The sequence below is a fragment of the Emys orbicularis genome, chromosome 5 (genome assembly GCF_028017835.1).
Source record: "Emys orbicularis isolate rEmyOrb1 chromosome 5, rEmyOrb1.hap1, whole genome shotgun sequence".
Lineage (NCBI taxonomy): Eukaryota > Metazoa > Chordata > Testudines > Emydidae > Emys > Emys orbicularis.
Genome location: NC_088687.1, coordinates 53,206,629 through 53,219,576, shown reverse-complemented (window position 1 = coordinate 53,219,576; position 12,948 = coordinate 53,206,629). Strand labels below are relative to the sequence as shown.

Here is a 12,948-nt window from a genome sequence, read left to right as displayed (position 1 = left end):
CAGGCTTTTTATGCCTAGTTTTATCACAGTGCAAATTATTATAGACAAGTTATAACCCCTGAAAATATGGGGTTTTAAAAGCATTGACTCAGCTTTTACTACTGCAGTATAAACAGCACTGCTATGATACTCTAATATTTACTGTTTCCAAGATACACTTAAAAACACAGAAGTTGTGCTTAGAGCTCAGTGCCGTCTTCTGAAATGACAAAATGTTTAGCTAATATCTTTTCCCCCTGATTCGGAGCTAATTAAGCAATAACTGTAAAGGGAACATGCAAGGCAACAATTACTTCTCATTATGCTGATTGACCCCAAAGCCATGAGCAGCTGCAGTAGTCATGCTACATAGGAATTTTTTTCCTTTGGCGTATACTGTACAGGCTGTCCCGTGATGAGGTTGTAAGTGCTCAAGGACTATTGATTTTTTTTTTAATGAAAGCTTTTTTTTATTTTACTTTTCATGTTTTGGTTTGAAATCAAGTAACTCAGCTGAGTTAGCAAGAAATCTAAATACAGATTAATTAATCCACTCAGGAAAGTGCTATTGCAGGCAAACTTACTGACCCGCCAAGCTGCATATAATGGTCTTCAGAAGTTTGAGAGCTGCAACCCTCCCTGCAGGGCTAAAGCCCTTAGACTCCCCTCTCTGCAGTGCAGAATCCCCTAGTCCCACCACCCCGCCGCAGGGCAGAAGCCCCGAGCTCCCCCCGCTCAGTCTACTAGGTGGAGAATGGGGGAATTGCATGGGGGGGGGGGGGCTCTGTGAGCCACGCTTTAACTGTAAAAGAGACGCATGCGGCTCACGAGCCACAGTTTGGCCATGCCTGCACTATTGTGACATGACAATCAGATGGTGTTTCTGGTTTCTGAGGCATTGTGACGTGACGATTCAGTACTCTGAAATGTTGATATCATTCTATCATCTCTTAAAAGAATTTGCTGTAAATATTAGCAAGAGTGCTTACCTGACTTGAAGGGGTATTTTCATTTGTGCATTATTTACAAATATCCCAGAAACTCTGTACATGTGAGAATTACTGTGGAAATAACCTAGATTTTTCACTAGTCTGATTTGGCTGTTGCTAGGCAACATAACGTAGCAAAAGGTTTATATGTAGTCTTTATGTAAAGGTATGTAGTCTTTATGTAAATGTCCACGTAAGGGATAGATTTCAGAGAAACCAACCAACTAAAAAAGAAAAGTTTAAACCCACAAAACCTATATTAGTTTAAAAGTATTTTGAAAAAAAAAATTGGAATAGAACCAAAGGTGACACATTCTGTTTGATTTTTTTTTCTTTCTGGCTAAAGATCTTTGTGTTTTAAATCAGGCTTGTGTGTCTCACTACGAGTTCCTTTAAATATATGGGAGTGTGTTGACAGAAATCTACTACCTTCTGATTGGTTAAACTTCCTTTCAAGTGAGAGCTTTGTTCTTCCTAAGAAGCTCAAATCAGTTGTGCAACATGCTGTTGCCATTTGAAAATGCTGAGTAATGTCAGAGACTTTTCTTATGGCTGATGCAAACCTGGAGAATTTGCATCATCATTCAGCAGACTAATTTGGTATGACAGGAGCTTAAATACAAGTCCATGCGGAAGCTGAGCTGGTTTCCAATGAGAGGGCAGCACCAGCTAACAACGTGAAGGGACAGGTGTTACTAAGTAGTATTTATACAGCAGTGAATATTAAAATACACTTCAGAGTGTTACACCTGTGTGCAGGAGCAGCTTGAAAGGTAACATAAGGCAGAGAAAGAGAGTGAGAGCAATTAGAAAAATAGCACAAAGATTGAAGGGAAGAAACTTTGAGTGCTTGCCAGAAAGTTTTTTATTTTGTTTGTCTTGAGTGTGTTGGTGGCACTATAGCATGTTTAGGAAACCTGCTGTCTCCACAATCTCTAATGGAAGCTCTTTGCAGGGGCAATCTATTGGCAGGTTGCCCTCTCTGGACAGTAAAGAGCCAGCCCAAGAAGAAAAAGTGGTGCTGAAGAAGAAAGTAACTTTTTTGAGAGGGGTATCCATTATAATTGGCACTATCATTGGAGCAGGAATCTTCATCTCTCCTAAAGGGATCCTAAAGAACACAGGCAGTGTGGGAATGTCCTTGATTCTCTGGACAGTGTGTGGTATCCTCTCACTGTTTGGTAAGTTGGTGAAACTTTATAATTGATCCTTGTGGGTAGCTGGTGGATTTTCCCCTCTGCTATTGGATATCAAAGACCAATCTGATATGTGAGGACCAATAAGGCTACAGATATTTTTTGTTATTTGATAGTGTCTGTACTATGAATTCGGCATTATCTCTTTCACAATCATTATTACACAAAACCCTGCTGTATCTTTTTATAAATATTATAAGACCAAATAATGTTTCTTATGAGTCCCTAAAGTAAGAGGAGAGGGAAGTATACTATGTTTTATTTATGACTTTTTGTTCTAGTTGTAATGGTTCATTTACAGCATGCTTGCAAGGTGTTGGCAATTGGGGATATGGACCAATCAATCTGAATACCTGTGAAATGTATAGACAGCAGGATCCAGCTCCCCACTGACTAGATTAAGCTCTGAATTGAATAGCTTCTGCTGGACAAAATTTTTATTGGCAAGAGAGTGAGTGAGAGAAAACTTTGTTACTGTTTTTTTCACCTTATTCACCAATTCACAATATCACTATGAAAGACCATGTCACAAAAAATTATGGAACTTAGCAGCTAACACTTACTGAGGGTTTTAACTACTGCCATATATTTTCTGACAGACTACTTGTTTTCTGGCAAGTGGTCTTGAGGGCAAGCACTGAGTAACATCTGCTTAAAACCATGTAAATGTCATCCTGTGTAAATTGGCTGTGGACTTAAAAGAGGCATCAGCTGTTAAGAAGGAACATAAGGCCCTAGCTAAATGTACAGTTGAAGAAAGTTAGGATCAATTTTAATCAGAAGCTAAACGTACTATTTTGATGCCAAAGTACCATGCACAACAAAAATCTACTGTGGAACTTTGGAGGTTCTGCCTTAGACCGAAATCCTCCTCTACAAGTGAAGTGAGAGCTGACACATAACTTGGAACCTAGTTAGGAGACGCTGGCCTTTAGATTAAACTAGAGATAGAACTTGCCTCAACATAGCACTATACACTTTAATTTAGGTATGTGTTATATGAGCAAGTGATTAAAAGTGTAGTAAATTATTGAGATTTCCCCTACACGACATGCTGTGGTAAAATCTTATACAAAATTCACCTATTTGATCAGTGAGGGTCACTGTGAAACATGTATTGCAACATTACAGTAGTTACCTCAGACTGATTCTATATTGTGTCTCTCCAAATACGCTTGGCAAGAGAAAATCTGCCAATAGGTTTATTAAATGTGACTCTAAATAGATTATCAGGTACCTTGAATAATCTCAAATAAAGTTTACCCAACTTTATTTACCAAAGAAATGAGATATGCCTGATATTCTTCATTAAAATGTATGATTTAATGGGCTGCTGTCAGAATAAGAACAGAATAGAAGCCCTTTGAATTACAAATCCATCTCTAAAATTATGTATTATTTGGTGTTTTTTGTATTGCAATAGCTATAGCAGATGTATGCATGTCTCTGCATAACCCTGGACATTTAAGATGCTGTATGTTTTTGACAAATGTGCTTTATATCTTATAATTACAGTGACATAAATTAATTAGAGAACACATAATTGATAACTGCATATATTGTATTGATGATAACACTAGACACCATATCACTTTATCATTGATTCCCAAAGGCTGCTCAAACACTGTGCACACACTAATGAACAGGTTGACTGCATTTGTTAGTGCTGGTAAATCTCTCCTTGACTGATGCTGTCCATACATGGAGCTGAGAATCTATTGGCTTTGTAACTGTGTGGTGGCCTATTAAACACCCCAGCAGACACAAAGACTGGAGGGATGGTACATGGCTAAGAATATTTAATGCAGGTCCATGTTGTTGTTCTAGCATGCTGCTGAATGCTCCATAAAGGCTGAGGATGCATATTGTGCATGTGGCAGCCTCAGGGAGCTTTCCGAGGGTCATCATTGTGCTGTACAGTCCCTCCACAGTGGACCAAATGACTTTTGCATGACCAGACCTTCTAAAGTAATAACACAACACTGGTTTTCTTTTTATTTGATCCAGTGTAAACATATTGAAGAATGAAAGATTCCTCTTACTAGGGAAATGTGAAGTCATCTTGCAATACAGAAGCTTCCCAGAGCTAGGAACAAATGCAGTAATGTGCAAGCACTGAACAACCTGATTTGAGGAGTGGGGGTGGTGCTAGTACACAACACATTGATAGTCTTGGAGAGTGAAGTCCTGAATCAACAGTGGACACTTCCTGACATTGCTCCATCAGTGTGCCTCAGAATGTGTAATACAGTTTCCAGGCCCTTGTAATCTCAGCAGAGACTAAACCAATGATATTTCCTAGTGACAGGGCTTTTGGGTATTCCCATTAGATGTACTAGCTAGAATGCTAACAACCAAATGTAGCCACAGCAGAATGAGCGTTGGGAGGGGCTCATTGTCAAAGCTCCCGTTCCCTCCTGTTACTTGTGCTGCCCTGGCTATACTCTGTTTTTAGTGTGCTAGCTCGATGTTACCTAGTACGAGTATGTCTCCTTGAGCTGGGAATCACACACCCCTCTCCAAGTGTAGACACACCTTTTGTCATTGTTTGGTGGGTAGCCAGACAACCTGCTTTGAGCAGGGGGTTGGACTAGATGACCTCCTGAGGTCCCGTCCAACTCTGATATTCTCTGATTCTAAGCTAGCATGACACAGCATTTTCATCTATCTGTTTACTAGAGCTGGTTGAGTAATGAGAAACTGTATTAGTAAATTACCTATTCAGTGGGTTACAGAAAAATGTAATTGAATAAATTACACACAAATATTTGGGCACTTACAGAGCTGATTGAACTAATGAAAAATGTATTTACAAATAACTTATTTGAAGAAATATATCAAACTTGTCCGAAATAATTACTCAGTGAATAACGTGCTCTATTGTTTAGTCTGTTCCTAATGCTCATGTATCACAAAAGTTTTGAATAAACATTATTGGTTATGTCTTATGATACAACATTTCAATTTTAAATAAATTTCAATAGGTGCACTGTGCTATGCTGAACTGGGAACATGTATCAAGAAATCCGGTGGCCACTACACTTACATCCTGGAGGCATTTGGCCCATTACCGGCTTTTGTTAGAGTCTGGGTGGAACTGCTTATAATACGGTAAGTGTGCTGAGGGTTCTATTTACCTTCTCTGTCCACTGTCAATGCTGTTTCAAATACAAAGAGAAACCTCAGATATGAGGGGGACAGAAATAATCAAATGGATTTTGATCTTCCAGCTGTGGTGTTTTTTTTTTTTTTTTTTTTAAAGTATTTCTGCTGCAGGACACTTACTGGTTCTATTTCATTTGCCAGCACTGACAATTTGGTTTCAAGATATTTTTAAGAAAAATGATTTAAAGTGAACCGGTTTTCATAAAAATTCAGCTACTTGATTTCAATTCTTCTGCAAAGCCTGCAGTGCTCTCCCATGTCAGTAATAGTGCTGATACCCACACATCATATTTAAAAATACTGTAAAGGACCTAACTTTTGAATTCGCAGTGTGTCATGTGTTGGCTACCTACTTAGATTTGTGGAAGTGAACTCTGGCTTGGAATAGTTGAGGAGGGATGCAAAGGTAGCTCTAAACTATCTTTCTACCTCCCTCAATAGAGACAGGAATAGTATCCTCGGGTATGTCTACTCTGCAATGTAATCCAGGGTTATCGGAATTTGAGTTAGCAGACCCTGGTTTTGATAACCTAGCGGTTGAGCATCTACACCCATTTGTAACCCCAGGGTAGGAATTGTCCCAACATGGATCTTCAGCATCTAAACAGCATTTTGCAAACCTGAGTCTAATTACCCTCCCAAAATGTGGCTGCTCTAGCCTTTTGTTCATGGTGCAGTTTGGGAAAACTTGACTGTTCACCAAACTTGACTGTTCAGAGGACAAAAGTAGTCAGCCTGTGGAATTGTGGGATATTTTTGATGGACCCCTAGAACATGAGTCCAGTGGGGTAGCATCTACAATGCAAAGCAATAGGGTTTAAACCCTGGGTCCCAGCTTGACTCAGGCTTGGATGTTCCACCCCTGTGGGATCCTGAGATCCTGGGTCCAAGCCCTGGGTCAGCATGATTTGTGTGTAGAAGGAAGGGGGGTTAGGTTTGAGCCTGAGTTTGAACCCTGGCTTACCCTGTGTTGTAGACATATCACTAGAGTACTGTTCAGCTGGCCATGGCTCGCCAGAGAACCATGTGCTCTGCTCATGCCCCTACATTTTCTCCTCTGTGAAGGTGTGAGAAATTTAGAGCTGGCTATGGCAGCTTTACACCACTCAGATATTACTCTAAAACAGGAGAATCCCCAGCTGCCAATGTAAAGCAGCTTTAAGTCCATAATTACTTAACTTGGGCCAAGAATCTGCCTTATTGTGTTGTTTTGTGTCTTATGCTACAAGTGTATATGCTGTTGGAGCCTTCAAGTATAATAAATATGTGTCTTTATATCAAACCAACACCCAGAATTTTAATGGATATCAGTTATCATATTCAAATTGATTATAGAAAGTTAGTCCCTTGAAATCTATTTGAACTATTTCTATTGTCATAACTATCTATATAGTTATGACAATTCACCTACATAAAATAAACGCAGGTCACTTCAAATCTGCTTGGCCTTAGTAAAACTTACTTCCTCTCATGCAGCAAGCTAATCATAGTGCACATGCTTTATTTGATCTCACTGCCAGACTTACATAAAAATGGGCAAGGATCCAAATTCTAGCACAGACTAAGTTGGTTAAACTCAGTAATAATGCTAAGTCACTCTGACCCCGAAGTTTGTTTAAAATGTGTCAACATCCTGATGATGTCACGAGAACATTCATTATCGTCATAACCTGTCCCATACCCAAATAAATATAAACTGTGCATGAGAATAAAGTCAAACCATCCGTGAATCAGTAATTCTGAGAAGTAACTATGGGGGCGTACTTGTTATAACTTGTAGTTATCAGAACTACATTGCTGAAATTCCGTGTAGAGTTTTATTTCTGATTCCTATGGCTGTGAACTAATTGGTTGTTACTGTGGAAAGAACTAGCCACCCAGTATGTACTTTGTGTTCTAAGCAGTGACTTCTAAGTAGTCAGAAAAGTTACACACACATTCCTCAGCTGTGTCCTTTTTCCTCTGAAAGACTGCAGGATTATGAAAACCACAGACTAGTGGAGCAGCCACAATAAAGAATAAACATTTCCTGCTCCCATATATCATTTCAGCCACAGTATTACAAATCCAAGGGACGTTTCAATTCTGTGTGATATAAATTAAACTGTGCTAGCAACGGTTATGTTTAAACGTGACTTTCACTTGCACTTTCTCTAACCAGTGCATTTAGGGATATTTTCTCCTCCTCTCCCCACCCCAAGAACCATGTTAGACCTGTGTTATAAAACCATGTCAAGTGGTTGCTAACAGGGCTTAAACCATAGGTTGGACAATGTCATACTGCAACCTATTTAGAGCTATGGGATGTGCTGGTGGTAATTTTCCTACTTCTATCCGCACATAGTCAGCTACTATCCTTTGTTTGCAAGGGATACATTCTCTTTATACCTATTACTGAAAGCAAGAGAAGTGCACAAGGTGTATGTACTTTGCCAACTTTTCTTCACATTTGCAATACAATGCAAAGTGTATTGTTACTTTGACCCTCTGCTCTCTTATTTGTGGACTGTAACTGTTAGTGCAATCCACAGAAAAATGAGAGCATATAAATGCTCATTAAGCCACAGTATTTATTGCAGGCACAATTTAGGAAAAGCAGGAGTGTAAAAATTGTAGTGGTGCAGCTAACCATCACTCTCTCTTTAAGATAATTAAAAAGAGGTCTTTGTAAAAAAAGATTAGGTAAAGTTCTGGAAGAGAGCACTGGAATTGAAGAAGGAAGTTATGTGTGGATACTCAAAAGATCTGGTCTGATGGTTGATTTGTAGCAGTACAAACAACCTGATGCTAACTAAATGCTGGGGGCGCTTGATTCTCCTCTCACTTACTCCTGTGTAAATTAGAAGTAACTCAGTTGAAGTTAATATAGTGACATGTAAATGAGAAGAGAATCAGGCCCTGAGTGTCTGCTAAGCCATTAAATCCCCATGTATGAGGGTGGGTGCGGGAGTGGTAAATCTGTGCAAGCAGCAACCCTCCCTTAACCAACACAGAACCTTTGTTAACAAGATAGTTTTAGCATTTGCTTGCCGGCAGTCTGATCCAACACAATCTATGATATAGTGGCTGAGTCACAACATTAAGAGAATATTTTTCTTTTCAGAGATGCAGCTCCCTTGTGGAATTTAACACACAATAATAACCTCTCAATAGAATTTTTAAATTGTCTCATAAAATTTTATGGCATGGATATTAGCTATTACATTCTAAAGGATAGTTTAAATCCCATAGACAGACTATTATTCTTTATTTAAATTCTAGAGATTTTTAGAGCAATTTCAATACAGTCTTGTTTAATTTCTGTTGGTTTCACCATTGTTATATTCTATAAGGTGTTTCTGTAAAGATACTCTGGTAAGGATAGTTGAACAAGTTTAAATACAAAATTACCTAAACTTTCATCTATCCTCTGGACTGAACCAGACCTTTACTGAACTTTGAATAAAAAGTGTACTTAACTTTTTGTTTTGTTTGAATTTGCAAGCACTGTTGCACTTCCTGGTTTTGACCACAAGCGGAAATAAAAATACTATAATATTAATCTGTATGGGCTGAGCCTTACTCCAGGGGAATCAGATCAAAGGTATCCCTAGCCCTTAGCTCCTTATTGTTTGTAACTCGGTGATGGAAGCACAAATAGCTGTCTGAGCAGGTAGAAATAATATTTCCGGAAACAGAATTCCTGGAACACCACTATGTAGGCAACATGACTACGTCTAACCTAGAGTAACAGGGCAAACTGATGTCAATATCTGGGTTAATGCTAAGGCCTCTGGCTAACTTTCTCCCTTGTCTTAAAAAGAAGAGGAGGCATATCCCTTATTAAGCTGGTCTTGCATATATTGATGTGAGCTATCTCCTGCTCTTGAAATCACTTCACCCAGCTCTGTAATATGTACTTTCTTTCTGCACATTTCATTGTGCAATAAGTGCTCTCTCACTATCTTTGAGGAATATTCTCCATGTTGAAAGGGACTTGAAGCTTTTGACCAGGACAGGAAGCAGAAATGATTCACAGAAGCCTATTTACAATTACAATTTAGTGACACCGCTTCATCCTGATTAAATACACTAGGACTTTGGTACAAGTGCTGGATATTTTTAGGACGCTTATCTGAATAAAGCAGAATCTCTAAACTTTGAAATTCTCTTGTGAAGAATGAGATGCATGCAAACATTAAAATTCTATCCACATAAACTTCTATAAAGTTGGATTTAAATACCAGCTATTATCTGGTACCCGATCCTATTTGATTTAAAGGGAATGAATAAAGACTGTGTTCATAAATCTCCAGTGCATGTCATTTCTGACTGTGGTACAACAGGTAAGTCATAAGTCAGTCCATGTTGATAAAAGTGATGATGATAGTTCAGTAGCATCTGAGCAAAGCATAAGTGATTATGTACTCCTGAGAACCTCCACTATATTCAGACACTGTGGTTTTACACAGTTACGAAGGACACACCACAGTTAAATTGAACTCAGTTTTGTGATAATGAAGATGACCCTGTGTGAACATTGTTTATCCACTGGTGTAGATTAACCATCATTTCTTGATTCTTTCTTTCTGTTTACCTTAGCCCTGCTGCCACAGCAGTGATATCCTTGGCATTTGGACGCTATATTTTGGAACCATTTTTTATCCAATGTGAAATTCCAGACCTAGCAATCAAGCTTATTACAGCTGTTGGCATCAGTAAGTATCAAATTTAAGCTTTGGAGAAGGGTGAAGGTGATGTTAAAGTAGAAAATAATTAAAATAAGTCAGACATTGAATAGGTAGTGCCTTGATGTGAACCATTACAGAATTACTGTGCATTCTGGGGTGGGTCTCTCAGTCGCTCCTGTTGGAACTGCTTCACGTTGTATAAATAATTAAATATTAATTGTATGCCACGGTGTTGTAGTCATGTCAGTCCCAAGATATTGGAGAGACAAGGTGGGAGAGGTAATATCTTTTATTGGACCAGCTGCTGTTGGTGAGTGAGACAAGCTTTTGAGCTCACACAGAGCTGTTCTTCAGGTCTATTTATTATCATAGGGATATGGGAGATGCAGGTTCAAGTCCTGGGTAAGTGCCCTAACCATCAGGCTATAGCAGTGGTGGGTAAACTACGGCCCGCGGGCCACATCCGGCCTACCAGCCATTTTAATCTGGCCCTCGAGTTCCCGCTGGTGAGAGGGGTCTGGGGCTTGCCTTGCTCTGGCGCTCCAGCCAGGGAGCAGTGTCAGGGGCTATGCGGCTTCCGGAAGCAGCGGCGTATCCCACTCCGGCTCCTATATATAGGGGTAGGCAGAGGGCTCACTCTGCACGCTGACCCTGCCTCAAGCGCCGCCCCGGCAGCTCCCATTGGCCAGGAACCGTGGCCAATGGGAGCTGCAGGGATGGTGCCTGTGGATGGGGCAGCATGCGGTGTGCCTCAGCATAGGAGCCAGAGGGGGGACATGCTGCTGCTTCCGGGAGCTGCTTGAGGTAAGCACCGCCCAGAACCTGCACCCCTGAACCACCACCCCGTGCTCCATCTCCCTGTCACAGCCCTGATCCCACTCCTGCCCTCTCTCTGGTCCACTGAATATTTAATTAATTACACAAACTGGAACAGCTGCAAGAGGAGAGATTGAGAGAGACCCACCCTGAATACCCAGTAGCCTGGCAATCAGGACAGAGCAGGGACTTGAAGCCTCATCAGAGGTGAGTGCCCTAACCAACAGGCTTTTCTGGGGAGGGTCTCTCAAGCTCATTTTTCATGGTGAAGAACTTTGGGACAAAACTGAAGCCTTTCAATAGGGAACAGGAAATTTTTTGAAATCTCAAAAAGTTTTTTGGGACACAAAAACCATTTCCTGCCCAGGCCTAGCCAGTATTTCAGTAAAGCTATGAACCCGACCATCTCTTATCGCAGTGGGTGCAGAGCAGTGCAGGTATTAATGTATAGCACTAACACACACAATAGGAACAGCCCCTCCTAGTCTTTTTTCCTATTATTCAGCTGGCACATAGGTAGCACCTACATTAGTGTTTACTGCTGAACCTTAGGAACAGTGCTCTTTTTAATTTGGGCAGCACATATATCTGAAACAATATAAAAGGAATGAAAAAGGAGTTCAGACAACATAGTGTAAAAAGTCACACAGGAAGATACTTTTGTTTTGCACAGGTAATTGAATCAGATGAGTTTTTCTTTATATAGGGAGATAGATTGAACTTCCAGTCTCCAGTATAAAGAAACAAGTTATTTGTAGAAGTGTTTTTCCACCAGTATTAAAAAAAAAATCAATATCTGACCACATTTGCTTATATTTTAATTATGCAGAAACCATATGAGTAATTGAATTAAGGGCTTGAGTTTTGGGGGTTAATTACTTTTTTTATAATTACATCTGCCTAAAATATTTCAGGAAAAGATAAGGGTAAGACAGATGTTCAAGAACTTCAAGGTCACTGAGACAGAAGGAACATTATGGGGTGACTCCATTAAAGTGTTTTGTTAAGTGCGTGTAATTCCAGCACAAAGAGTGAAGAATTTAAAATAGTATTTTTATTACTTTTAATTTACTTGAAAATCTGTCTGATAAGCCTGGATTTCATGAAGTAATTAAGCAAAGAAGCAGCGTGGCAGGAGGGTGGAGTTATCCTGAAATAATGACGCCCTGAGGGGAGTTTGGAGTCAACAGCAAATTGTTGCTATGGTGATCAAAAGAGAGTTTTTGTGCAAAGCGGGTAGGATGAGTTACTGCCTCACTGAAACTAGAGATTACTGGAGAAAGTCTTGTAAATATGACCAACAGAGATGTCAAGGGAAACACTGATGGATGGGGTTTAGTGTTTACTTTTCTGTAATGATGTAGCATTTTGTGTATTTGTGTATTTGTGTATTTTGTGTAGCAGATAGTGCACATATATCCAAGGATCTGAAAGTCTGACTGTGACTCTTCTATGGGCAGAATTATCTAGTGTATTTAATTATTATTATTATTATTATTAGTAGTAGTAGTAGTAGTAGTAGTATGGTTGTGTACAAAGTTCCCCATCCAGATTGGAGTCTCTGTTTCCTTTCAAGGGTTTGATATAGCCTAAGTCAAACTGCAAGTCAGCTACCCCATCTTTGTCCTTCTCACCCACTTCTGTGTCTCTTTTCTCTGTGGGCCGCCATGGCTGATTTTGCAGAGTGATAAGACTGCTCTTTGCAGCTCTCTGGCTCACCCAAGTTATCTTTATCATCTCAGATGGGAATAAAATAGTTGGAAGCATCATGGAACTATGTGTTAGTAATAAGAGAGATTTTGTTCTTACCATCTTGCCCTCTGATCTTCTGAGCAAGCAAGATTTACAAGATAAGGGTTGGGCCGGATTAGTATTTGGACGGGAACATTCCCAGAAAAGTCCGCAATTATGTTAATGGTTCAGAAAGTGAGGTAGTTTCCTTTAGAGCAGTACTAAAACTGTGTTCCTATATTGTGTTAGGGGGCACTGTGCAGCTGCAGTTGCCATATTTCAGATGAGAGCTAAAACTGAGCTCCTGGACAATGTATCAATTTTAAAATTCCATTATTTATTTATTATTTTATAGCTCCAAAGAACATGCTAGACACACAATACCCTCTGTAATCATACCAA

At 39.7% G+C, this 12,948-nt stretch overlaps 1 protein-coding gene across 1 annotated transcript in view; it reads left to right on the top strand.

Moving 5' to 3' along the window:
- Window positions 1-1,872: 1,872 nt before the first annotated feature.
- The window catches only part of SLC7A11 (solute carrier family 7 member 11), a 69,956-nt gene continuing 58,880 nt past the window's right edge, over window positions 1,873-12,948 (top strand). Inside the window, exons 1-3 of the mRNA XM_065404657.1 lie at window positions 1,873-2,149; window positions 5,149-5,275; window positions 9,911-10,026. Coding sequence (XP_065260729.1) covers window positions 1,873-2,149; window positions 5,149-5,275; window positions 9,911-10,026 — 520 coding nt within the window. The remainder of the gene's footprint in view (window positions 2,150-5,148; window positions 5,276-9,910; window positions 10,027-12,948) is intronic.